The following is a 26066-nucleotide window of genomic DNA, read 5'->3' as shown; positions in this document are numbered from 1 at the left end:
TCACAGAAATTACATTTTGCTGTTATTTCATGTTAAAATGATAAACTAACAGAATAAATGCATTATGCTCTTAGTATGGTATTTATCATGAGATAACAGAGTTTGGAAGTCAAAAGTCAAAATGACCACTTATGGTCATTCTTGTAGTTATGGAATTCTGGGACTTTTTTTTTGCCCTTTTTGCTCATCATAGTATGATGAGATGTGCTGCTGAATTTCCAGCACACAACATCCTTTACATCTGCTTTCACTGATTTTTAGCAAATTGTGTTGACTTTTGCGTCGAACCACACTGGTGTTCTCGCTCTGGTTTTGTCTGAACCCTGAGCCAGTTCATGATAGATGACTGAGGTTATATTACACGAGCAAGTCAAAATATTTCCCAACATTGTAAATATTCAACAAGAGAGAGAAATGACACTCTTTGACTTTTGCTGCAGGGTTCACTGCCTTGCATCAACAACAGGTTGTTTATCGTCCAACTGCAGGTGCAAATATGTAATGTGACTTCTTAGGTGGGCTGTTCTGCTGAAATATCTGTGCATGACACAGCATCCATATTTCACAATATGGCTCGTATACAGCTCTCTTTTCCCCTCCACTGAATTCAGGGAAAGTCAGAGTGAGTCTGTGTGGAGGGATTCAAAAATCACTTCTCATTTTAACAGGGCTGGGAAGGTTACTTTAAAAAGGTTACCTTAATATAAAATATAGTGAAATTCTTTAGCCTCATATAGTGATTTTAGGGGTGCAACCAAGATTATTTCATCATCGATGAATCAACTGATTATTTTCTCAATTCACTGATTGATTGTTTGGTCTGTTGAAAAACAAAAAAAAGAAACCAGAAAATATTCACATTTAAGAAGCTGAAATAAGAGAATTTTTACTTTTTTTTTTTTAATTAAAAGATCACCCAAAAATATTAATCAATTAATTAATCCTGTCACAATCTCAGTCAGATGAAAATTAGGTTAAATAGGTCCAAACACATGGAATCTTTCCTGTAATGGTTATTTTCATTATTGATTAATCTGTCAACCATTCTATCCATTAATCAATTGATTATTTGGTCCATAAAATGCCAGAAAATGGTGAAAAATGGTGACCAGTGTTTCCCAAAGCTCAACATGACGTCCTCAAATGTCTTGTTTTGTCCACAACCCAAACATATTCAGTTTACTGTCAGAGAGGAGTAAAGAAACCAGAAAATATTCACATTTAAAAAGCTGAAATCAGAGAATTGGGACAAATTTTCTTAAATATTAAATGTTTTCTCAAAATGATCAATCAATTATCAAAATAGATGCAGATTAATTTAATAATCGATTAATAATAATAGATCAAACATTGCAGGTGCACATGTTTTATTCTTGTTAGGTTCATTAGTTTGTCTAGCCTTGCTTCATTGTGCGCAATTTATTGATTGAATGGTTGACATGGCACGTTCATTTACAAATAAAGCATATTTTGTTAGAATTTCTGCAGTCCTGAGCCTCTTTTGTAAGGTTACTAAGAACACTCACAACTGAATGCAGTTTTATTCTCCCTGCCTTTGATTTCCAATTAATTATTTAGGAAAAAAGCCACCTTTCACCCTCTCAGTTGTCCCTTAAAAAAAACAAAAAACAACTGCCTAAAAAAAAATTCAACACTTTACAAGAGTCTTTTTGAGCTGCACTTCCTTACAGCTGTCATGTTAAGAACAGCTTGGTGTTAGGACACAGGTGAGGACATAGACAGCCTTACTTGGGAGGCTATTTTAGATCGAGTCCACCATTCATCTTCGCTCCCTGGCCAAACAAAAGTCACTCACTCTAATATTTTATTGGACCGCCTTTAGCTTTGATTACAGCACACTTCCTCCATGGCATCATTTTGATAAGCTTATGCAGTGTCACATTTATTTCTGTCCAGAGTTGCGTTCATTTTTGACCAAGATCTTATACTGATGATGGGAGAGTCAGACCACTGTGTAAAGTCTTCTCCAGCACATCCCAAAGATTCTCAGTGGGGTTCAAGTCTGGACTCTGTGGTGGACAGTCCATGTGTGAAAATGTCTCATGCTCTCTGAACCACTCTTTAAAAATCTGAGACAGATGAATCCTGACATTGTGATCTTGGAATATACCTGTGTCATCAGAGAAGAAAAAATCCATTGATGTAAAAACCTGATCATTCAGTACATTCAGGTAGTGAGATGACCTCATTTTTTGGCCAAATAACATTGATGAACCTCGACCTGAGCAACTGAAGCAACCCCAGATCATAACACTGCTCCCACAGGCTTGTACAGTAGACACTAGGCATGATGGGAGCATCACTTATAAATAATCCTCTCTTCTTACCCTGATGCCCCTATCACTCTGGAACAGGGTAAATCTGGACTCATCAGACCACATGACCTTTTTCCATTGATCCACAGTCCCATTTTTATTGTCCCTAGCAAATTGAAGTATTTTTTTCTGATTATTCTCACTGATAAGTCTTAAGGCTACACAGCTGTTTAGTCCCAATCTCTTGACTTCTCTCCATACTGTGTGTGGAAATGCTTTTACTTTCACTATTAAACATAGCCGTGAGTTCTACTGTTTTCATGATTTATTTATTTTCATCAGTCTCCTTATTTGTTTTCTTTGCTTGATGCAGGACAATAATTTGACTCTTCTGAAACAGAGTAACATCTTTTCCTCGACCACAGGATTTGTCTTCTGACATGGTTGTTTAAGAAATGAGAAGCTGCTCACTGCATCAGTTAGAGTTCAATAACTTGTTACCAGCTGAAACATATTCATCACTGCAGTCATTATCCTGTTTGATTAGTTAAATCCAGGTGCTGACTTTTTTTTGGTCAGGGAGTGTATTTGCACAAGGCACAGGCTGATGTAATGTTAAATTGTCCATGTTGGGCACACTGGACCCACATATTGATCCAGCATGTGTCCGATGTAATAGACCTTGCTGATCTGATTCATATGTTTCAGTATTTAGTCCACTCTCTCAGGTGTCTGTATCTCCTCTTGAGCCTTCACCTCTTACTTCTCTATTTGATGTCCTACTGCTACATTCTACAGTGTCTGCATCAGTCCAGCACGACTTCTTTGCTTTTTTAACTTTACTGGCTAGGTGGTTGAAATTACTTAAGTGGAAAAGTGTTTCTCCACTGACACGCTCAGAATGAATAGTTTCTTCACGAAACTGGAAAAAATTAAACATCCCCTACGTGGGACCATTTCCAAATTTCGCTTTAACTCCACCTGGCATCCTCTAATTGGGTATTAGGGCTGCAACTAACAATTATTTTCACAGTCGATTCATCTGTCAATTATTTTTTTCAATTAAGCCATTAATAGTTGTTTAAAAATGTGAGAAAATGGTGAAAATTGCCCAAGATGACGTCCTCAGATGTCTTGTTTTACTCACATATTAAGTTTACTGTCAAAGGACTAAAGAAACCAAAAAATATTCACATTTTAGAAGCTGAAATCAGAGAATTTTTACCCTTTTTCTTTGAAAATTCCTCAAACCAATTTATAGTTGGCAATAAATTTAATTATGTATCGATATTTGATTAATGGATAAATCCATGCAGCCCTATTAATCATATAGAATACTTGTTTACGCCCCTTGTTTGTGTAATGGTATGAAGTGGGTTACAATTACATACTATGGATGCATGATATTGGATTTTCTTCCATCTTGACCATATTTTCCAGTGTTTTCTGGCCGATTGCCAACACATGCACATCATTTTTCTCACGTAGATGTGGAGAACACCAGGTCTAGTAGCAGGGAAATCACAAACAACTATTATGACCACGAGCACTGACCCGATCAGAACACTGTCTTGACACCCTGTCGAGTTGGCAGAGATGCTCATCTCAGGACAATGCCAGTGCTTTATTTTAGAGTCTTTTATTGTGCATCCCTATTATGGACTGCTTTCTCTCTCTTTTCTCTTTATAGATTTTTCTCCATTTTACTCCCCTCTTTTTGTCTGTGTATGTGTATGTATGTATATATTTCCTCTTGTTTTAATATCATTGTATTCACTGTTTTGCATGCCTTTGTTCTGTTAATGTATAATGATAAAATCTTAGAAATAAAAGAAAAAATAAATGAATAAAAGCACTGAAACATGCATCACAATGTTTTTAGAAAAGCTGCTGTGAAATCCATCATTTTAGGAAAAGATATTTTCATTGTTATAGCAAATACATGGTTGTGCAAATGAACAAACATTCATTCAAACTTTAATAAAAGATAATCTCCTTATTTGTTGCATAGCACTGTTCTTCTGTGACTCTGACAGACTGAATCTGTGCTGAAGAGACTGAGAAATAATATTTCATAGACACCTTTAATATTGTCAAAGGAATAAAGCAACTCCATTGACAAAATGACGGTACTTAAATGCACAAAAAGGATTTTTTTTAAAAAAATCATTAAGTTGTCATAAATGTGTATTCATAAAGTCAGTAAGTTGTCATGAGTTATGTGGAAAAATAAATATGTTTTGGCATCTTGCTGTTCCAAAAGTGGATGTTTCTGCAGAATGAACCTGCCGGGCTCAGTGCTCCTGGTGTCTATTAGAGGGCGCCACTGAGGCGCGGAGGGGGCCGGCTTTGAGCAAGACTTTTTAATTTTATAATTTCAGTTTTTAATCTAATGATTTCAATTGTTTATCTCATAATTTCAATTGTTTCTCTCATAATTATAACTTTTTGTTTCACAATTTCGACTATTTATCTCAAAATTTTGACTTTTCTTTCAAATGTGTTTTTTAATATAATTTCAGCTGTTCATTTTGACTTTTATCTGACAGCTTTGACTTTTTTCTCAAAATTTCGACTTTTATCTCATAAACATGACTTATTTTGAAATGACGACTTTTTCCTGACACTGGTAACTTTTCATCTCATAATTTCAACTTTTTTATATTTCATCATTTTGTGATTTTATTTCATAATTTTGTGATTTTACCTTAAAACTTGGATGTATCTCATAATTTCGACTTTTTATCCCATAACTATGACCCTTTATCTGATAATTCTGACTTTTTGCTTCAAAATGTCAACCTATTATGCAATAATTATGACTTAATTATGATATGGGAATCATTTTTTTCATTCACTGGTGGAAATGGTCTTCCATAGGCCAGAGGAGTAACCTAACACCAGTGACAAAAAGACCGCTCATACAGTCTTTAAATAAATGCACAAAAACGATTTTAAGAAAGTGTTCCAAAAAGAGACATTTCTGTAGGGTGAGCCCGCCGGGCTCAGTGCTCCTGGTGTCCGTTAGAGGGCGCCACTGAGGCGCGGAGGGGGCCGGCTCTGAGCGAGTCGCAGGCGGGCTGGAGTGCCTCTGAGCCGGGCAGCGCAGACAGACACAGAGGAGGGCTGGCGGAGGGAGGAAGGCTGCTTCATGCCGCCGGGCTTTACCGGGAATTAAAAACCTGACGTCCAGCGCTGCGAGAGCCACGGACTCTGTCGGTACTGGAAGGAGGAATTATAACACAGCAAAATGACTCTTTTGGGGATTTGGATGCTGATGGCGGCTCTGCAGGTAAAAATATATTTCCAGTTTTTTACACCGAGGCTGCTGCGATTGGCTGAGGCTGCAGCAGGATGCCCGTTAGAAGACAGATAGTGAGGGAAGGAGGACAATGCATTCACATCCACTCTGTGTATCTGCTTCATTTGACTTATTTATCTGAATTCTCTTCCATCCCCTGCTGAGTGAGGGCCGACACAGGCAGGCTGCGTTCACACAGAGCTGCCCTGCTCTGTTCCGCTGCTCACTCATCTATCAAAGAAACAAGAGAAACGCATCGATGCCTCCTCTGTCTGTGGGAGAAAACGGGAGTTTGTGCTAAAATGCGGCTGTGTGGAACAGTAATAACCGTTAAACATCCGTCCAGCCCCGGCTGACAAGCTGCTGCTGCTGTCGCCTCTTTCAGCATCTCATCCAAACACACTGTGCATGTCGCTTTCTGCAGAAATAACACTTATGTTGAGCTGTAATACAGTTCAGCTTGCAAGAATTGCGATTTTTTTTTTTGTCTTGCGGTGAAGCACACGCCGATCTCCATTTAAAAAATGGCAGTTTTTATGTGTCCTCTTCTAATCGGGCATACGTGGTGGTGGAGCAGGGTTTAAGACGCTTTATGAGTCGTGTCTTCTGTTTGGCATGCTGTCGTATCAATAGTGCAAGCTGAATTTATTTCACCACCTCCAGCATCCTCTTCCACTGCCCTGCTACAATTTTAGCGACATAAAGATGTGCTCATTTTGGCCAAAAAACCTCCACCTGCCATTCGGAGCGTCCCCTCAGGCTGCCGTTCAACTACATCCGTCCTGGCTCCTGGCCCGTGTGATTATGAACCTATTGTTAAAGTGGACGTTGTGTGTTTGAGATGAAAGTGTTGCACCAAAAAAAAACAAAAAACAAAAAAAAAAAAATCAAAACTGTCTTTAACGTCCGAAATCGTGTTACCTGGTTGTTTTAGCGTTAAGCGAGAAAAATCGCCACTTTTTTGAATAGAGTTTGGCGTGCGGGCTCTGGGAGAAATGAGGACACACAGGGGGCTTAGCCTCCAGTCCAGACAGACAGGGATGTTGTTTGGGCCACCTGCTGTTTCAGCCCATTCCCATAAGTCAGATTATAACTTTTAAAGGACCATAGCAACGTTTTTTCACGGTTTGCTTCATTTGCTATAAATTATATGTGGCTTAGTATCTGCTGACCATGTTCCTGAGTGTAGATTAACATTAGGTTCACTTATCATGGGTTTTGGAGTCATTTCAGCTGTAGGCCTACACCTTCCTTCTTCACTTCCCTTTTTAATTTAAAAGGGCCATATACATATATATATAATTTATTCCCCCTCTATTAATTTTCACACTAAGACAAAAACAATATGTTCAGGAAAAAAACAGTGCACTTTGTAATAATAGATTATGAACAGTTTGTAGTTTTAATAAACAGTGTTGTGTTTTCATCTTTTTCTGTCTCCAAATTGCCCTTGGCTCAAACATCCTGAGTTAAAACTTTTTAGCAAAATATATATCTCTGTGCTTAACAACAGACATAACCAGTGAATGGGATAATTAGCTTTGTTCTCATTTGAATAATTGTATATTTATATGAAATGTTGTACATGATCAAAGGGCCACACTGAGGTTGTTCAGGGGCCAGATTTGGCCCGCAGGCCACCACTTGCATAGACCTGTCCTGCCCTAACATTGAAAATAATGTGATTTCACTAAAATGTGTTTAACATAATGAAAGGAAGCCATTAGCTGACTAGGAGATCAACTAAGTTTCAAGTCTTTGCAGGAGGGCTGCACGAAATGGTCAAAAAATGAAACTGATTGAGATTGTGATTGTGATATGGTTAGTGGGAATGATCTTTTTTGCTTTACAAATTTCATTTTTACTGGAAAAAAAGTCCAATTCGAATTGTGATGATGTGGTGTTGGGGTCCAAACAAACATGTTTTCTTTCATTTGAACAAGATTTTTAGGCCAGGGCATCTCTGCACAGGACTTCATTTTAATCATGTTTATAATGTTTTCTTACACATTTTTCCTTTTTCAAAAAATTGCAGTTGGGTTCGGAGATTTGGATTTTGCCATATTGCATTTTTCATTATATATTGATGATATTGCGTTTGTGAAGGCTTGCTTTGCACTCAGTTCCCAAGTCAAGACAGACAAGTCCCGAGTCAAATCCAAAGTCCTAAACTTAAGGTTTAGAGTTTAGAGTCATACTGCATTCTTTGCCATTTTAACAACAGAGCCTCGACTTACCAGTCTTTGTGTAACGTCAGATGTCGAATAATGTTGGTAGTTGGCTCCATCTGTAACTTTCAACTTGCATGTTTTACACACCACAATTCATTTCTGTTGACCACTGTGTAGTTTTTAAATGTGAACAAAATGATCTTTGGTATCATTTTTTTCCAGCTGGGGCTCAGTAATGTAACGTCAGTTCTTCATGGTTCTCTCCTGCAACTGGACAATGAGCAGTGTTAACATTAGAAATGAATTGATTGGTGGGCTTGGAGGTAAGGTATCAAGTATTTTCATGTCCAAGCGAAGTCACAAGTCACTGGTGTTAAAATCCAAGTCGGGTTGCAAGTCTTTTTTGATTTCATCAAGTCGAGTCAAAGGCCAGAAAATGTGTTACTTGAGGTTAACTGGAGTCCAAGTTGTGTGTAAGGCTGCAACTTTTCTTTATCAATCATTTTTCCAGTTAATCAATTAATTAATCCTGTCACAATCTTGTCTGTTGAAAAATAGGTCCAAATGTTTCGACCTGTTTTGACTTAATGTTTGGACCAAGTCTTTCCTGTAACGATTATTTTAATTACAAATCAATCTGTCGAACATTTTCTCCATTAACCGATTAGTTGTTTGGTCCATGAAATGTCAGAAAACTGTGAAAAATGTCACTCAGAGACCAGGGTGACGTCCTCAGATGTCTTATTTTGTCCACAACCCAAAAATATTCACTTTACTGTCAGAGAGGAGGAGAGAAACCAGAAAATATTCACATTTAAGAAGGTGAGATCAGAGATTTTTGACACTTTCATCTATAAAAATGAATCAGATCGATTATCGAAATAGTTGGTAATTAATTTAAAAAACACATTAATTGTGTAGTTCTCCTTAAGTTGTCCTGCTAACACAGAGTCTTTTGTCTTGCGATGAAACAACTTGTTTAAAAGTGTTCAGCAGCAGCAGCAGCAGCGTCAAGGCCGCATCATTTGTATTAAACCAACAAACACAACCAGAGGCATACGCACTTTCACACGCTGCTGTTACTCAGTATATTTTTTGAATGTGCGAGCCTCAGAGGTTGGATGGAGCCTGAGGGTTTAATGCCGTCCGAGGTGATCCCACACTGTGTGGACAAATCAATAGGGAGGAGGACGGTGCTGTGTCAAAGGGTCGAAGGTCGGTTCCTAAAATAAAGCCATCACCAGTGCCTCAGCTAGGAACAGCAGGGTCAGCACTCTCCAGGGCTTACCTTTAATCCCCTAAAAGCCTTTGATACGTTCCCTTTTGTTACTTTTTACCAACAATTTTTTTTTTAATAGAAAGGCTTTGATCATATTTTTTTCTGTTCGTACCTGAAGGCTCCTTTAATGCTCTTGTACACGGTTGTGGCGTGTCTGAATATCAGGTGGTTAATGATTTAGTTAAACATGAGCATGGACTGGTTCACAGGCTCGGAGACGCTGCTGTTAACAGCAGCGGGCAGAACACTGTTAAAGTTTGTGGAGATAATAATCCCACTGTTCCCCAGAGCCTTCAGTCAAATCAGGAGGAAGAAGTGGATACTGGAAGCTGATTAGTGTTTGATTTTACCAGCTGAGTCACAAAATACTGTCCTCCCTTCAGACCATGACCCACAGCTGACCTTTTTCCAAAAAGGGGGGATGATTCACCCTTGGAAATCTTGTACTTTAGAGTCATATTAATCTTACATGTGAATATTTTCTGGCTCCTTTACTCCTCTCTGACAGTAAACTGAATATTTTTGGGGTTGTGGACAAAACAAAACCACATTTGGAATTTTGGAAACACTGAGCAACGTTTTAGGACATTTTTTGGATCAAACAACTAATCGATTATTGGAGAAAATGCTTGACAAATTGATTGATGATAAAATAATCGTTACAGGAAAGACTTGAAAAATAGGTCCAATTAAACTTGCATCTGTCTGCTAATTACTCATATCATTTAAAATGATAACATATGACATTCATTCACAGTGTTTATTTAAATTAATCAAATGTTGCAACTGACCCCAACTGTGGGGTTGGCAGAGATAGGCAGGACTGCATGATGCGCGCAACCTCATAAATTGACAATAACAAGCAAGGACAAGTCCTCAGCTGTAAGTTGATCAGCTGTTTATAACTGTCAGTTGTCTGTCAATGTAAAGTTCAGCCTGTTATCCTGAAAACAAAAACCCAACGCTCTGAAAATACACACTATGGACGATGAGGTCAGTGGCAACCAGTCTCACTGCCTGCCAAACTCCATTAACATTTTGCTCAATTTAACAGTTGTAAACATCTCCTACAAGATTATTAATGATTCCATACAGATACTTACTTACTCGGCAAACATTCAGCATTAATTTGTACTTGATTAACGTGAAACAGACATACAAGACAGATATTCTGGTGCAGAACGGAAACTTCAAATGTGTCAAGTGAAGGGATTATTTCAACTTAACATGTTTCCTTGATCACTGATACATCGTGGTCATTTTATGATTTATTACAGCAAATAAATTGCAGATTTCTGCTTGTAAAAGTTCAATTTTGCTAATAAACATTAGCTTTTCAATGATTTCTCAATAAGAACAGTATCCTGAAAATTTGCATTGTTTTACAAAAATATTATTGTAAAATTGTTTGTACAATTGTTATTGTACAAAAATTGCAACTGTATAAAACATCTCAAAATTGTATTTGGGTGAACTATCCCTTTATGTAGCTACATGAGAATGACTCGTTTATGTTGAAAAATACTGTTGTGTTACATGTTGTGGGGTCTGTTTTAATATGACTGCTAACTGAATGTGTGCAGCATGAGTGTCATCACACAAATGCAGGATAAGACTTGTTGCGACCCTCCCGTGTTGCAGCCATCCCCGGTACACCCTACATGTGGTTAAAGTGTGGAAAAGCAGCGTGATTGCATTTGAAGTAAAAGACACATAGATGGGTTTGCGAATGATGTTATCAGTGAGATTCACGCACACGGAGGGAGGGAGAAGACAAAGCAGAACGACCGAGAGCTTCTGAGTAGAGGAGGAACATGAGGAGTTGTTTTTGTGTTTGTTTCCTCAAGAAGGAAGGAACCACCTGCTTCACTCTGAGCGCACAATTAGCTATTAGCTCTAACAAACTAGTCAGAGCCGTGGGTTTTATATGATGCAGTGCTCACACTGTTATTGCATGTTTAAGGCTGTTAAATGAATTGTGTTTGTCTGATGCTGATCAGTTTGAAGTGTGTTTAGAGTTTCAGTGTTCAGCTGTGCAGACGGATGGTTTTGGATGGAAAATGCGTCATTATGCGTGTTATTGTTTGTGTCTCATCATGATCCTGTGTGGCTGATCAATAACACTGATTAAATCCTGTTTTGTCACAGTTTCCTGTTAGCGGAGCAGCCTGTATACACTGCAATCATGTAACATGAGTTTTTGCATGCAGTATATATTGCAGAGCTGCAAAATTAATCATATAATCGATTATTAAATTAATGTCCAACTATTTCGATCATCAGGTAATCAGTTTGAGTATTTTTAAAGAAATAAAACTGAGAACTTTCTGATTCCAGCTACTTAAATGTGGCTATTGTCTGGTTTCTTGGGCTTTGGGAAACCCTGATCGGCATTTTTGAAATGATTGGCGGATTAATTGATAAGGAAAATAATGGTTACAGGAAACAAAGTGACAAGGCTCTGTACCATAACAGCTAATTGATTTCCTGTGAAAATGATTGACAGATTGATCGAAATAATCATTACAGGACAGACTTGAAAAACATGTGCAAACATGTTGATGTGTTCTTAAGTGGCAGGGTTGTGATGTGGTTAATTAATCATTTAATCGAGGAGATAAAACAGATTAATCTACAATGAAAATAATCGTTAGTTGCAACATATAGCGTCTGGTATGTCACAAACGGCAACTACAGGAATTTAATATAAGACAACTTAAAGGACCAGTGTGAAGGAATTAGTCGCTGCTAGCCGTGAAGTTGCAGATTGCAGACACCTCGTCTTACCGAGCATGGAGGAGAAACTATAGTGACCACGAAACTCACAAAAAACTCTGTAGAGCCAGTGCATCATTTGTCCACTCCAGGCTACCATAGAAACATGTGACCTGTGTCCTCTATGGCTATAAAGGGCAGCTCATATTTTCAGGTGAGTGTACAGTGATGAAAGCATACTTTTGAATATTATATTCCATTTCTGCCACATTCAGCCAATAGATTCTTGTAAATCTTACACACATCATTACTGAAGGATACCATGTGAACGTAACCTTTAACCTGTGCTGCCTGTCGATGGTTGTGGACACACAGCGGTCAGTATTGACTGCCTATAGAGCTGACTGTGTGCGGTCAGTGTTAAGAGTCACTGATATGTGTCATATTACCAGCACCTTGAATTGCCTTGTGTATGAATGGTGCTATATAAATAAAATTGCCTTGCCTTGCCTTGCCAGAGGTGACAGATGTCTATCAAAGATGGGTTGTGGTTAAAAAAAAAATAGAGATGATAATCAGAATAAAGCAGAAACCTAAACTTTACACAAAGTTGTCAGTGTGGCAGTAAATGTACAGTTCAGCTGCAGCTTCTCATCACCAAGAAAAGCCTTGCCTGTTGTTTCCCAACGGCTGAAACAGTGAAGCTCAGCAGGAAAGGCTAATGTTAAGCTAATGCTAATGCTAGCGTTGCACCTTTACGACTTTGGTTTTCGTGCATCTTCTTGGAGACATGGTCAAATAAATCCATGACAAATCCAGCATCCAATGTCTTCTGCAGTTTATCCATTTTTCCATGTTGAAAACATTTGTTGTTGTTAGCATGTTGTTAGCCGCCCATTTGCAAATCCAAGATGCCTTGGGTTGAGGCTTTTGACCAATCAGTAGCTGTGTTCCTTACTTGCTGATTCATAGATGTAATAATAGAATGATGTGCTGATGTGGTTATCATTTGTTTTATCAGCTATCCTGCTTATCACTTTCTCCATAAACTGATTAATTTGTCCATGAAATGTCAGAAAATAGTGCTAAATGCTCATCACAATTTAGTATTAATGATTAGTTTTCTGTTAAACAAAGCATATATTCAGATTTAAGAAAGTGCAGCTCTCCTGTGATTGGACAGATTATGCTCTGCCCTGGGATGACCTCCTTGCATTTCTCCCCTCTTCGCTTTCTGCCTGCCCTCTAAATGTCACCGCTGATGCCTGTGTAGCATTGTGCAGAAACACAGCATCGCACCAGACTCTCGCTATGTGTGTTTACTTCCTTCCTCCTTATGCTAATAGGGGGGAGAGATGAAAGCCAGGCGCGCTAAATCCCCACCACCACCACCACCTCCTCCCCATCCCCCCCGCCTCTCTCCCGAACACGTCAGGATGGGCAGCGAGGACGTGAGGGTTTAAAGTTTTTGGGTTAAGTGGAAGCAAATCACAGCACCCCTCTTGGCTTCATTACTTTAATCACAGAAGAACACCCCCACACACTAAAACACACACACACACACACACACACTAATACACACACGAGCAAACTGCAACAGATGCTTTCATGCCGCTCCGTGGAGCAGAGGAGCGGGAATATGCTCGTGTGTATGTGGGACAGGAGGTGGGTGGGGTTGGGGGGGGGGGTTCATGTCGGGCCGGGGCTCAAACAACAGCAGACACAAAAGTCTAGACGCTAATTATCATCAAAATTAATTGACCCAGTTGTCTGCTGCTCCTCGTGGTGATTAATAATGGTCTCCTGGTTTGGACTGGTGCTGAACTGGATTTTATTTTCCCTTTGACACACAACATTTTTCTTCTGCTGCACTGTTGGAAGTTTGGACAACGAACCCCCATTGAGAGATTGTGGGAAACTAAATCACTCGTCTGTGCTAATTGCTTCTCTCTTTGTTCTGTTGCCCATGTTTATATTCAGCCTTAACAATGGCAGCAAACCAAATCAGTGTCAATCAGTTCATATGTATTCACTCAGAGAACTAAGCCTTATAAACAGGAGAATTTAACATTTGCAAATTTGTTTCACTGCATTATTTGCTTTACACAGAGCTGTTGCATTAAGTACAATTTCCCTGCAGTGATTTAGGGTGGGTATTAGCACAATATTGCGTTTGTTTTTTACAAGTAATCCATCTGTAATAAATGAAGTAAGTGGGCGCAGTAATGGTAAGTGTAACGTTACCTGTGTGCAGTAGCTTTATGGTCTGAGCAAGCTAGCTGCTGGGTGCTCTTCAAAATTATACAACGTTGTCAAAAGGCCTGGACGATTAACTGTGTAGCCCTAATTGCCAAGCAAATTACTTCCTGCAGTTTGACTGTTCTTTTTCTTCAACAACAGCAACAAAACTAGCATTAGCTGAGCTAATGCTGCAGTTTAAAGCTCCAGAAACAGCAATGGGAAAAAAAAACAGTTACTGGCATTCTAGTCATAAAGCTGACTTCAAATGAGGCTTCATGTTCACACTGTTTCTCTTGACTGTCCCTCAATGTTACAGCATTAGTCCAACATCACTAAGACTGGGTATCATTGCTTAACACCTTTAAGGTATCGAGTGAAATATTGAAACTTTTCCAGTCAAATGATACTTGCATTCAATCTGTTTTGTACCCAGATCTAGAAGAAATGACTATTTTTGTTGTATAGTTTGCTTGCAGTCAGTCACCACAAGTGTTCAATTTAATGTGACGTCTGATTGGCTAACGACTGCAGTCACAGCTAGCAGCTCCGTACAGTCTATGGTGGTAAAGCTGAAAAAAGCGAGGGTTGTGATACTCTAGCTCGTGTGTGCATCAGGAGAGCAGGGAGGAAGTCTCTTTATGTTCAGTTCCCAGTACTTTTGTAGCTTCTAACTGAATCTTTATACTTTGAAATTTAGTTTCTCTCTTCTGTCGCTGTTTTAATTTTTTAATGTTCAGGTATCTGCATTATTTTACCGTTTTATATTTGTTTTCAGCTATGTCCGAGTTGTATTGAGTTACTCCTGATGAACCCCCCGAATGAAAATTTCCTGTTTATGATGCTTTGTAATAAAAGAGTTTAAATACCAAAAGAACAGGGGACTTTTATTGTGAAGAATTTAAGGAAACAGTGTCTATCCCAGAGACGTATTTGAACGGTTTATCCACCACTTTACAACCGCTCAACTTGAGTCAAACAGAGTCAAACAGTACGGAAAAGGGCTATATTGCTATCAGTATCACTTTAAAGGTACTGGTATTCATACTGGTATTGTGATTTTTTAAATGCTATCCACCCTTAAACATGGCCTGCTAGCCACATTAGCTGGGCAACCAAGTCCTTAGGAAGTGCACTTGGCTTTGAAGTAGTTGCCAAAAATGACTTACATCATGTAAGAAGTGGTTATAAAACAATGAATACAATTTTTTAGCGTCACAACCACTGCAAAACTGATCAGGATTTCATCTATTTGGTGCACTTACATTTGGAAAGACTAGAAGAACCACAAAAGAAAATCATTTTATCGTTAGCCGGCTGGCTGACATAAATCCCTCATGTGCTCTATGAGCTGTACAATGTAGGAGCATATGCAGAGGATCCACGTAAATTTAAACCCAAAATTGGCTTCATGCGCTACTGAGCAGCGTTAATAGGAATGAATGGATCCGGTGCTGTATTCAGTTCAACAGGATAATCTACAAAATAAAGAGTAAAACAACATAAAACATGGCAAAATTTACAGCAGCGCTCCAGTATAAAGCCTCCAAGTAGGGTCACAGACAGTCCATATTGATCCATCATTCAGCTTGAACTGTTACTGGCGCTTGCATTGCTTCTCGAATTTTTTTGAAGCAGTGATTCATTCACCTTCTCCCAAGTATAAAAACAAGAAGTACCAAGCCTCATGTAAATAAGAAAAAAAACGTGAAGATTGCTCGATATAACTGACGCTGCACAACGATATGAGTTTGCAACACAATGAACAAAGCATGTGCATGGATGAAATATATCAATAAATTAAAAGTATTAACAAAAAACAAAAACAAAAGGAGTTTTTAATAAGGTGGTGGAAGCTGTGAACATTGTCAATGCGTACAGAATCAACCTTCAGTTTGATGAAAAGACATTAAAAAGTCATACAAGCATCAGAGTCAGTAGGTTGGGAGGGCATCAAGATGTAATCTAAGATGCATGCAGATATCTACATATTTTTAATTCCCTTTCATCTCTCTGTTCTTTCCCTCTCCAGGTTGTTGTTCTGGGCGGAGAGGCCGAGCGTTCGTTGTCAAGCGAGCAGGGGGCGTTGCCATGCATGAGGGGCTTTACTCAGAAGGAATACATCATCGGAGTGGACCAAGAGTTGGCAAAGGGACAGGCCGTCTTCAACGGTCAGTACACACACACACACACACACACACACACACACACACACACACACACACACACACACACACACACACAGGCTTGGAACAGGGACAGTTCCAGTAATAATCCCCTGCTGTTGGGTGGGGGTTGTTTAAGAGTCCTGCTGATATTTGAACCATAATGGAGCTTCAAGAGGGCTGACCTTTGTGACGACTGAGTGTGAAATAGAATGTGGTCCAGTCTGTGTTGTCCTGATTACTGTGGCTTAAATATTATGGCGAGCTGAGCTTCTTTTGATTGTTTAAACGTTATGTTTCTACCTACTTTGCTTGGAAGGGTTAGATGTTTGATGGTGGTCTCAGTCCTCTTTCGGAGGGTTTTTATCCCGTCACTAGTGCAAAGGTCTACGGCTTCAAGCCACATTAATTTATTGAATATTGTTTTAAGTACTGTCTTTGGGACTGAAAAGCTCAGTGAAGGTTGAGAAGTCAAACAGTGGCTTTAATAACATGCTCAGTCCACCTATCTCAACCTGACGGATGCCTCCCTGAACTGCTGTGACTCGTGTGTGTGGTGTCCACACAGACAACATTGCTGCTGCGGTACTGCTACTGCCAGCCCTATCTTTCTACATTGAGTTTGCCTTTTATAATGGCTATGGATGAGCTGATCAGATACTCAGTATCAGTATTGGTCTGATATTGCTGAAAATCCCTGAAATTGGATATCGGAAAAGAAAAAAGGTATAATTATATATGATCCATTAGCTTAAAGCATCACATAAATGCTTAACTTTGATTTACATTCTCTAGAAAGTAATTCATTATAATTTTGAATGTTTCAATGGTGAAACAGTGATCAAAATGTTAAAAGTTAAATGTGCGAAAAAGTTTCTATAAAAAGAAGAAGCAGTATGGCATAACTGAGTCCGTCACTGGAGCAGAATATTTGTCTCACAGTGTGAGAATATTTTTTTAGATGGCAAAGTTAAGCAAAAATGCATAAATATGATAAAACGTGGTACTGGATTGGATAGGTATCAGCAGATCAAGGTTGCGATATTTGTATCTGTATCATGGAATCAGACATGAAAAACTGCTTTCTAATAGGCAAATAATGGCCATCGGTACAAGCCTTAGTACCAAATTAGGGGATTCTTACTTCAGAAACAGTAGGGCTTTTAATTTGAAACAGATACAGGAGGTGTTGATTTAAAAAATATATATTATCATGTCTGTAATATATCATACAGATATATTGAATCACAAACACTGGAAATGTAGTAAAAGGTGTCATGTTGTTGGTATGATGTTATGATTATAAACCGATCATTTTCAAATTTTTTGGAGAACCGCATGCACAGAAAGAATGAACAACATGCTGAATCTCCTGATGACACAAAGTTAATGCAGTGTATTTATACTGTATATGTACTTATAGTTCTCATATTCCAAAATATGACTACAGGCCTTGAAAAACCTACTGTATATAGGTCAAACCCTCGCCTGCAGTATTATGTTAACATGGGTTGCGAGGCCTGCTCTTGTTTACCCATTGAACCGGGATCAATCAGCATGATATTTCTCTATGCTGTGTGTGTCAGAGAGGTTGGAGTGATCAGTATCATTGACTGGGCCTCGGGGTGTCAGCAGCAGGCCAATCAATAAGCAATGTACGTTTGTAGAGACTGGAGTGAGGTAGGTGAGCTCTGTTGCATTTAGATATCTCTGCAATGGTTTTGAACCAAACCTTGGGATTTCAAAGACCCTGTGGCTTTTTTCTTTTTAATTCTCCAGTGAATGTAGTTTCATTGTCTTAAGAAACCTCCTTGTAGTGATTTAACAGCACTCTAGGAAGAGATAAACTTTCTAAAATGGTCTTGAGATTTTAAGACAGGGCAATCAATAATCAGACTAAAACGTATTCCCAAGTATTTCTCAGCCTTGTGTCTACTACTAGGTTTGAGTACTGTTCACATTTGAATAGATACTGTGCTGGTAAGAGTACCTGCAATTCGGCACTAGTACCCAATGGTACCTTTTTTTGGTACTTTACTTTCTGAGTAAAAACAAATTTATACAAAATCAATTGTAGAAAATGAGTATAATCTTCAACATTGATATTTATTTAAAAATGTTATTTATTTAGAACATTTCACGTACTACACAAAGTAGGACCCCTCCTTATTTCCCTCTTCCATCTCTACAAGATTCAGCATATGGCAGCAGTGGATGGTGCCGATCTGATACTCAGTATCAGCGTTGATCTGATACTGGTCACAATCACTAGAAACCACATGCTGTTGTAGCGAACTAAAAAAAAATATATAATGGTTGGGAAATTAGGATGCTGCCAGTGGCTGAGTGTTGCTAACCTGACATACCAGAGGCTTTGTCACACATCTGGGAAGTCATCCTTAGAAACTATTTGGAAAAGGACAAGCACTTTCAAAAAAAGACTTGGCAGGTCACTGGATGAACCAACTGTCTATTACATCCAACACCGGCTAACTTCAACCAATCAGATCAAACTCTTGCCAAAGCCGGTCAAAAGAAGTGGAAGCATCTATTCAATGGATAAAAGCCTTCAGTGTCCTTCTTTGCTCTTCTTTCAATGAAGAAATAACCTCTTCAGAAGCTGTTACTGTTTGTTTGAGACACGTCGCTGTCATGGATGCTTCTCGCTGTCATCACACCTAAAACCACACCTGTAGCTGCCAGTAGTCCCTCCTAGGACGCTGATTGGTTGCACCACTTATGGCATGGATGCAAACAGTTAAGTTGAAGACTGGCAAGATGGATTCTCTTGTGATCTCACAAATCCAGCTGCCTTGCAAGGTAAGAATGGCGGCAAATGCTAGTAAAAATGCTACGCTAATGTGACAAAAAGCCCAGTTATCTCCTATAACAACTTACCCAACGAGCTGATCAGTCACCTGAAGGTGCTGAAGAAACTGACGATGACTTGCTTAGTTTCCTCAGGTTAGATGTGTTGCCCTCATCAGCTGATGTTGTTGACAACGCTTTCAACCTCTTTTTGCTCCCTGACTGAATGTGACTTGAACAAGCTGCAAGGGTGATGTTGCTTTTTCTCGTTCTCTTTATACTCTCTCACCCAGATGGGCTCTCAGGTACTTTGGCAATTTGATTTAATCGGTACTTGGTAGGACATAATTCAGTCAGTACCCTTAGAAGTACTAAGTTCGGTAGCCAACCCTAGTGTGTATTGGGAGAGATGTGTGTTGATGGTCAATATCTCCTTACAAATGTCTGCCGCTTATTCTCTCCATACAGGAAGTGCTCAGACCCTTTGATGTGTCTAAATTAGCATGTAACTGTTGAGAGCTTTTGCTTTTCACTATCAGTGAATAGGAGCAGTAGGCTCTGTGTTTGAGCGTGATAAGACTCACTGCAGCGCCGAACATAGATAGATTAGCTTCATTCAGCTCTGATGAGGGCTGTGTCAGGGGTTAGGACTGGAGGGCTGCCCAGTTTGAACCCCTGGACTGTCTTAACATCTACTGTCGAGATGCTCTGCCTGGCACAGGCCTGTGCCTGTGGTCATACACGGCAGCTCCCTGTGTGGACATGAGGCGCTGTATGAATATGATGAATATGTTTCACTGTGGATTTTCCCCTGGAGAAATAAAGGTCAGAAAGTGTCTGTCCTCTGCTGGAATGAGCTCAGTTTCTGTTGTGTTTTTGTGATCTTATTCTGAGGGAATGTACGAAACAGAGCTGACCAGCCAAACTGGCTTAGTGTAACCACATCGAAGTACCCGGCAAAAGCCCAACAATAACTCTGAGAATGTGTGTGTGAGTGTGTGATCACATGTTTGTGTGCTTCACTGGACTTGTATGGGCTCTGTGAAGTGTAACAAGGCAACAGCGACTGAAGCTGACAGAGCGGCTAGAGAAACAAGAAGACAGAGTGTTACAGTGTGTTCGTCTGCGCTGATGCTCATGGTGTGTGTGTTTGTGTCAGTGTGTGTAGGTGAAGGGCGTTGGGAAACAAATAACAAGGTCGTGTTGTTCATACAGTGTAACAAATACTAATTGCTGCATCATATGCAGCCAGCCTGCTGGAAAAATGAAGAGAGGCAGATCTACGTGTTGTTGGTCATCATTTCGCCAACAACCTGACTTCCTGAATCTCATCCTGTTCACCATCAAAACCTTTAAATCTGTGCAAATCAAACAGCTATTTCATCCATATAAAGCCCAAAATCCTTAATAAGGTACACTGGAAAATAATGAATGAGGCAGAGATATCAGTACCAGCATTGTAAATGCCTCTGATACAGCCTAAAATGCTGGATATTTGATATCAACTAGTTTATTAGTCCTGAAATAGGACCCTGTAACTTCTCAGCAGCATCCCGCAGCAAATTATTTAAACCTGAGCCATATACATTTATATATGTATAAATACATAAATAAATAATGGAAAAAAGGAAAAATTATAAAACAGCATTATATAAAAGTACTGTAGTGCTGCATAGATGCCATGCCCCAAACATGCTTGTTTGGTACAGACCCCAACAAATATCACATCATCACAATATATTAAAAATAATTATATTTTGGATTTTGGTAAAATCAAAATTGTAGATGATCATTTCCACTAACTGTATTGCAGAATGCAGTTGCAATTTCAGTCAAAATAATTGCAATATGACTTTTTTACCATATCACCCAGCAAGAATATAGTGATACGATACGTATCACGATACATGAAATTAGCTTTAGGCAGATAGTTAACCAATTTTAGTTAGATTCAATTAGCCAATGCTTATTAATAAACTGAAGGGTGTGAGCATTCTAAATTAGTGTCGCATTTATGGCTAAATGTAGCAAAATATATTGATTTAGAATAAACTCAGTAAAAGTGGATGATTTGTTGAGATCATTTAGGTGTGTTTGATGCAGAATGAAAGGGACTCATTGTGCAGTTTGAAGATCATTCGAGGACCAGTGCAGGGTGTCTTTGCTGGGTTATAATCTGATGGCTCTGGGCGCTGTTAATTATTTAATTGGAGCAGAGGAAGACTGAATTATTAATGAGAGGATGGAGGGGAGAGACATAATTATGAACAGACAGACAGACAGACAGACAGACGGAGTATCTGGGGGTTGGGCTGTGAAGGAAAGATGGTTAGATCATCAGCACAGACCTGGTCAGACTATAGGAGGAAACAGGAAGCACAATAGCAGTTAAGACTGTATGGGTCAGATATGGTCTATTGTTTTAAATACTATGGTACAGAATAATACAGTACTGAAATAGTTCAGGTTTTATGTAGCTCATTGTGATCCACCAAAATTCCCTGGATCAGTCTCGATCATTGAAAAAGGCTGTCTGGCAGCAAGGTAAATTAAAATAAATTCTAAAATACATTGTTAAATCATGCCAAATCGAGTGTACATTTAAACTGATGTAATGTACACCAGGAGAGTCATCTACTGTAGGTAATACACTTATTGTGGTTGCCTCATACAATCCCACTTAAAAATAATCTGAACTGTCTGTTCAAAGTGAAAAGTTTCTGTTATTCAACACTTACAGGAAGCTGTGTAAAGCCGTGGTTGGTGAGTCAGGTTTCTGTGGAACGAAAACCAAAATAAATAGGGGAATGGAAAGTTGATTCAGTTGCTCTCAAACCAGTGTTTTAGTCAGTGGACAGTCCGTCTGTGCTCATGTGTATGTGTGTGTGTAATGATGTGAAGAAATAGATATGGTGGTTTTGGTTGGTATTTCCATGACGGAGGTGTTAGTGTGGGTCCTCTTCCTGTTCATTATCTTGGACAGCCTGTATGGGATTTTGTGTTTTTCTATTTACATATGTGTATGTGTGTGTCTGTGTGTTTCTCACTGAAAATTAAAATTAAAATAATGCACTGTAATCTTTAAAGTGTGACTTTGAGAATATATTTTTTGAAACCTAGATAAAGTAAATTTGGGTGCTAATACTGCTGTCTTTCATATTAGCTCATGCAGCCAAGTTGCTTCTCATTTGCAGGTCAAACATTATTTATATGCAGTTAAAGTGGCCGTGGTATTTTTTGTAATATTTGTGTCACAGATAATTGTTTTAAAATGAATAACAGAAACAAGTTAAATTAAAGAGATTAATTAATCCTGTCACAATCAAAAATAGTTTAAAAAATATATTTTTCAAATCTTGCCTTTGACAAGTATTTTCATTATTGATTACTCTGTTGATTATTTTACTGATTTATCAGTTAGTTGTGGATGTGAATGAATGCTTAATGACAGTTAATGACTGTCAAGGATATTAATAAATGTTAACAACGTTCAAATGACTATCAATAACTATTAATAACTGTTAATAACTTTCAAATGACTGTTAATTATTCCAAGAATTTTGACTTTTCTGTTTAAAAACTACTCAAAAAGATTAATTCATTATAAAAATCGTTGGAAATCTATTTAGCAATCAATTAGTAATCAGTTAATCATTGCAGCTCTACAGTAAACAAACACTAATGAAAGAATGTGTACAGTTCCACTGCAGTGTATGGAGGTCCCCTCTTTGATAGGTAAACATCAAAGACTCAGTTTCTTTAATTTGCAGTAATATTATGGTGAATGACCTTAAGAGTGATTGTTCTATTCTGTTTTGTTTTTTAGAGAAATGACCAGAACCACTGGTCGTCACTTGGTCAGTGTAGTGTGAAAGTCCACTGTTGGTGATATAGGAATGTATGTGTGTGTGTCCATGTGTTTATCACTGCAGTGCCTGCTGTTTTCTTCCTCCAAGTATAGCACTTGTGTGTGGGTACATTTGAGCTCCAGTTCTTGTTTATGCTGTGTTTGCATGTGTGTACAGTATCTGTGCGTGTGTGTGCGTGTGTGTGTGAGTCATACCGAGGTCAGCGGCTATCCTGTACTTCCTGTGGAGTGCGGCGGGGCTGACTGCTCTGACCTTCCCATTTTCCCATCCATCCTTCCTATTAAGGCAGTGAGTGTTAGTCAGCGATACGGCCTCGTTGCTGGTCAACGCTGCCGTGGAAACCCCCCCCCCCCCCAATCCTGCAGCCAGCAGACACTGAGCACATTCATCTCTCCACATCCTCCCTCTGAATCCCCCTCTCCTTCTCTCCCTTTCTCTTCCCTGTTTCTGTCTCTTCTCTTGTCATGCAGGGGGATTGCCCTACTTTATTCCAGCCTCATATATCACTGTCTCCCCTCGCAGCCGGATTCGAGAATGGGGCGGCTGAGATATAGAATGAGCTCTCTCTCTCTGTGTTTCCCTCTCTGTACCTGAATCAGTCCCACTCTTCTTTTTTCCCTCTGACTTGATTCCTGCCTTTGCCCTTGTTTTGTCTCGGCGGGGCTTGTTAGCGTCGGAGCAATGGGATGTTCATTGCTCTTATATGTTCTCACTTCTGAATGTAATGTAGTGTTTGTTACTTGAATTTTGTAGTAGAAAGTGCTCAATTTGTACCAAAAGCGATTCAATGTATAAATTATTCATTTCAATTTAAGGATGGCTGGATGGATGGCCAACACTTTGTTCACTACATCAGCAGTACTTGGAAATTCGAATTGACATCAATGGATATGGATAGCAGTATGGATAAAATCTTTTTTTTATGACATTAGAAACTTTTATTGCGATACAGTAAATTTTCTGGAAATTCAATAACCAGATTGAAAGATCTGCTTTTGTCTAATGCAGTGAATTAAATATCTGACAGATAGGTGCTTCATCACACTGATGCTGTTAATCCAGTGATATAAAACAGTCCATCTCATTGATTTGTGACATTGTAGGCAATGGCTAAAAAGATATTACAAGGATAGCAACCTCTGTGGAAATAGTATAAATCTTCATCACTTGACAAATCTGTTTCTTCTCATGTTATCTACTGTAGTGTTGCCCAACCCTACTGCCAACCAGGTTGACTTTGAAGAGGTTGAATTTTAGTGTTTTTGGGGACCGCCACTCTTGGGACAAAGGCAACTTTGGTCAAAAGATAACAGGCTTATTGTGATTAATTTTGCAGAGCACATCCATGCTCCCAAGGATAGCCTCATTAGATTTTCATGACCCTTTCCTCCAGTGCCACCACCAGGTCAAAGTTTAGGGCACAGATGACCTATACTGATGGTCTTAAATCAACCTTCCTTGGAATATTCAGTATTTTTGTGTTGTAATAATACCAGGGATAGATGCTTATATTGTTGTCACCAAGGCAGCAGTCCTGGTCAGAGTCGATTTTTGGTGGCCCAAATTTAAAGTTATGTAAAAGCAATATAGAAAAGGGCATTATAGGGCAACTTGATGAAGGTGTTACTTCCAGTGAAAAATGAGCTAGACCTCTCGGGTAGACCGCAGTACAGGACATCCTCAGCTGTATCATAGCCTATTTACTTAAATTCCTGCTTCATTCCACTCCTAAATTTCCATTGCTGGATTTTTTTATAGTCTGCCTTTTGTGTTGCCGGGTCTCAACATATCAGTAGCTAGCCCGCAACACTGTTCCCTATTTTTGTTGACTGTTGAACTAAGGTGCAAAAGAATTGGGGTGTTTGTGGAACTGTAACGTTGTGTAGGGATAAAACTTACATGGAATATTTGGTGGCCACAGAGTAACCATGCATGGTTAATGTTGAACCCTGAATTCTATTATGTAGACTAAAGGCCTATTTAACATATTTATGAAGTAAATTTTCTATGCAGATGACACAGTTTTGTATTTATTTGGCTCTTCTTCAACTCAAGCCATGTCTGCTCCAAAATTCTACTGTAGTCATGTCTTTTTTACAAAAAGATATCGATCTTAATGAGATTTCTAGATTAAAAGAAGGTTTATATATACAGTGTATACATGGGGCATAGGATATATGTAAGGCTCCAAGAACAGGACTCAACACTGTGGCTGATTGACTGATATTTTTCTCCCATTCATAGTCAAGTCAAGTCAAATGTACTGTGTACAACCTCTGTCTTTAGACCTTAGCAGGGAAAATGGAAGAAACCTTAGGAAGAGCAACAATAAAAGCTTTGTTCAGTATTGCAAAGCAATCGGTATAGTATGTTTGATCCTTATGAATGATATTACATTATGGAACCATCTGAAAGATGTTTTGTCTACTTTCTTGAAGTCCTAACCAACCTTTTGCATCAAGTTTAACATGTAATTCTTCTCTGTATCAGGTGATGTAGGAAGAAAGCTCATTTTGCTGGTGCACTCATCGGAAATGCCTCAGTTAAATCACTAAATGTAATGAAGGGGACAGCTGACAGGGAGGTGGGAGGCTACTGTCAGCACCAATCAGGAGCTGTTACCATTTATTTCAGTGCCAGTGGTCAGCGAAGAGGGAGGAGGGCGCCTTCTGTCACAGCCAATCAGAGGTTCATTCATGTCCTGACTGGCTAAAACTAACCCGTCCACTCCCATCATCACCATTATCATCAATAAAGAACACCTGCAGTCTGTGCATGCAAACATGAACCATAAACAGAATGAAACAATGCCTTAATATCTACACTTGGTTTGCATGTGAGTGTGATGTTGTGGGTGCCAGGAGGATGTTTAAAAAAGTGTTTAAAATGTTCACTAGCAACAATTTTCCTCATCCTTATGCTGCAGAAGTAAAAGGGAGAATGTGGGGTTGGATGGTTGGACGTGACATGAGTTTGACATTAACCACTTATCTATTAAATCAGATGGTTAAAGTAGTGGAACGATTGTGGTTATGGTTAAATTTTGAAAGAATAAACAGACTTTTTCAGTAAATTAGTCAAAACTATAATCTCAATTTACTGCTTTAAGCTGCCAAAACATAACCATAAAAATGCTAATCCTAACATTAACCCTCGTTCCCAGGAACAGATACTGTATCATTGGAATATTTTGCACACATATTCTGTATAAATGTTTCAGACTGACACTGAAGAGTTGGCAAAC

The 26066-nt window shown here is 38.9% G+C and overlaps 1 protein-coding gene across 1 annotated transcript in view; it reads left to right on the top strand.

Annotated features, from left to right (window-relative positions):
- Window positions 1-5368: 5368 nt before the first annotated feature.
- LOC146323476 (cadherin-2-like) overlaps window positions 5369-26066 on the top strand; it is a 133468-nt gene continuing 112770 nt past the window's right edge. Inside the window, exons 1-2 of the mRNA XM_084722459.1 lie at window positions 5369-5568; window positions 16013-16151. Coding sequence (XP_084578585.1) covers window positions 5527-5568; window positions 16013-16151 — 181 coding nt within the window. The 5' untranslated portion in view covers window positions 5369-5526. The remainder of the gene's footprint in view (window positions 5569-16012; window positions 16152-26066) is intronic.

The sequence above is a fragment of the Lutjanus erythropterus genome, chromosome 7 (genome assembly GCF_056507025.1).
Source record: "Lutjanus erythropterus isolate fLutEry1 chromosome 7, fLutEry1.hap2, whole genome shotgun sequence".
In the NCBI taxonomy this organism is placed as follows: domain Eukaryota; kingdom Metazoa; phylum Chordata; class Actinopteri; order Lutjaniformes; family Lutjanidae; genus Lutjanus; species Lutjanus erythropterus.
Note: the sequence above shows the minus strand (reverse complement) of the source record. Positions and strands in the feature narration are given on the sequence as shown.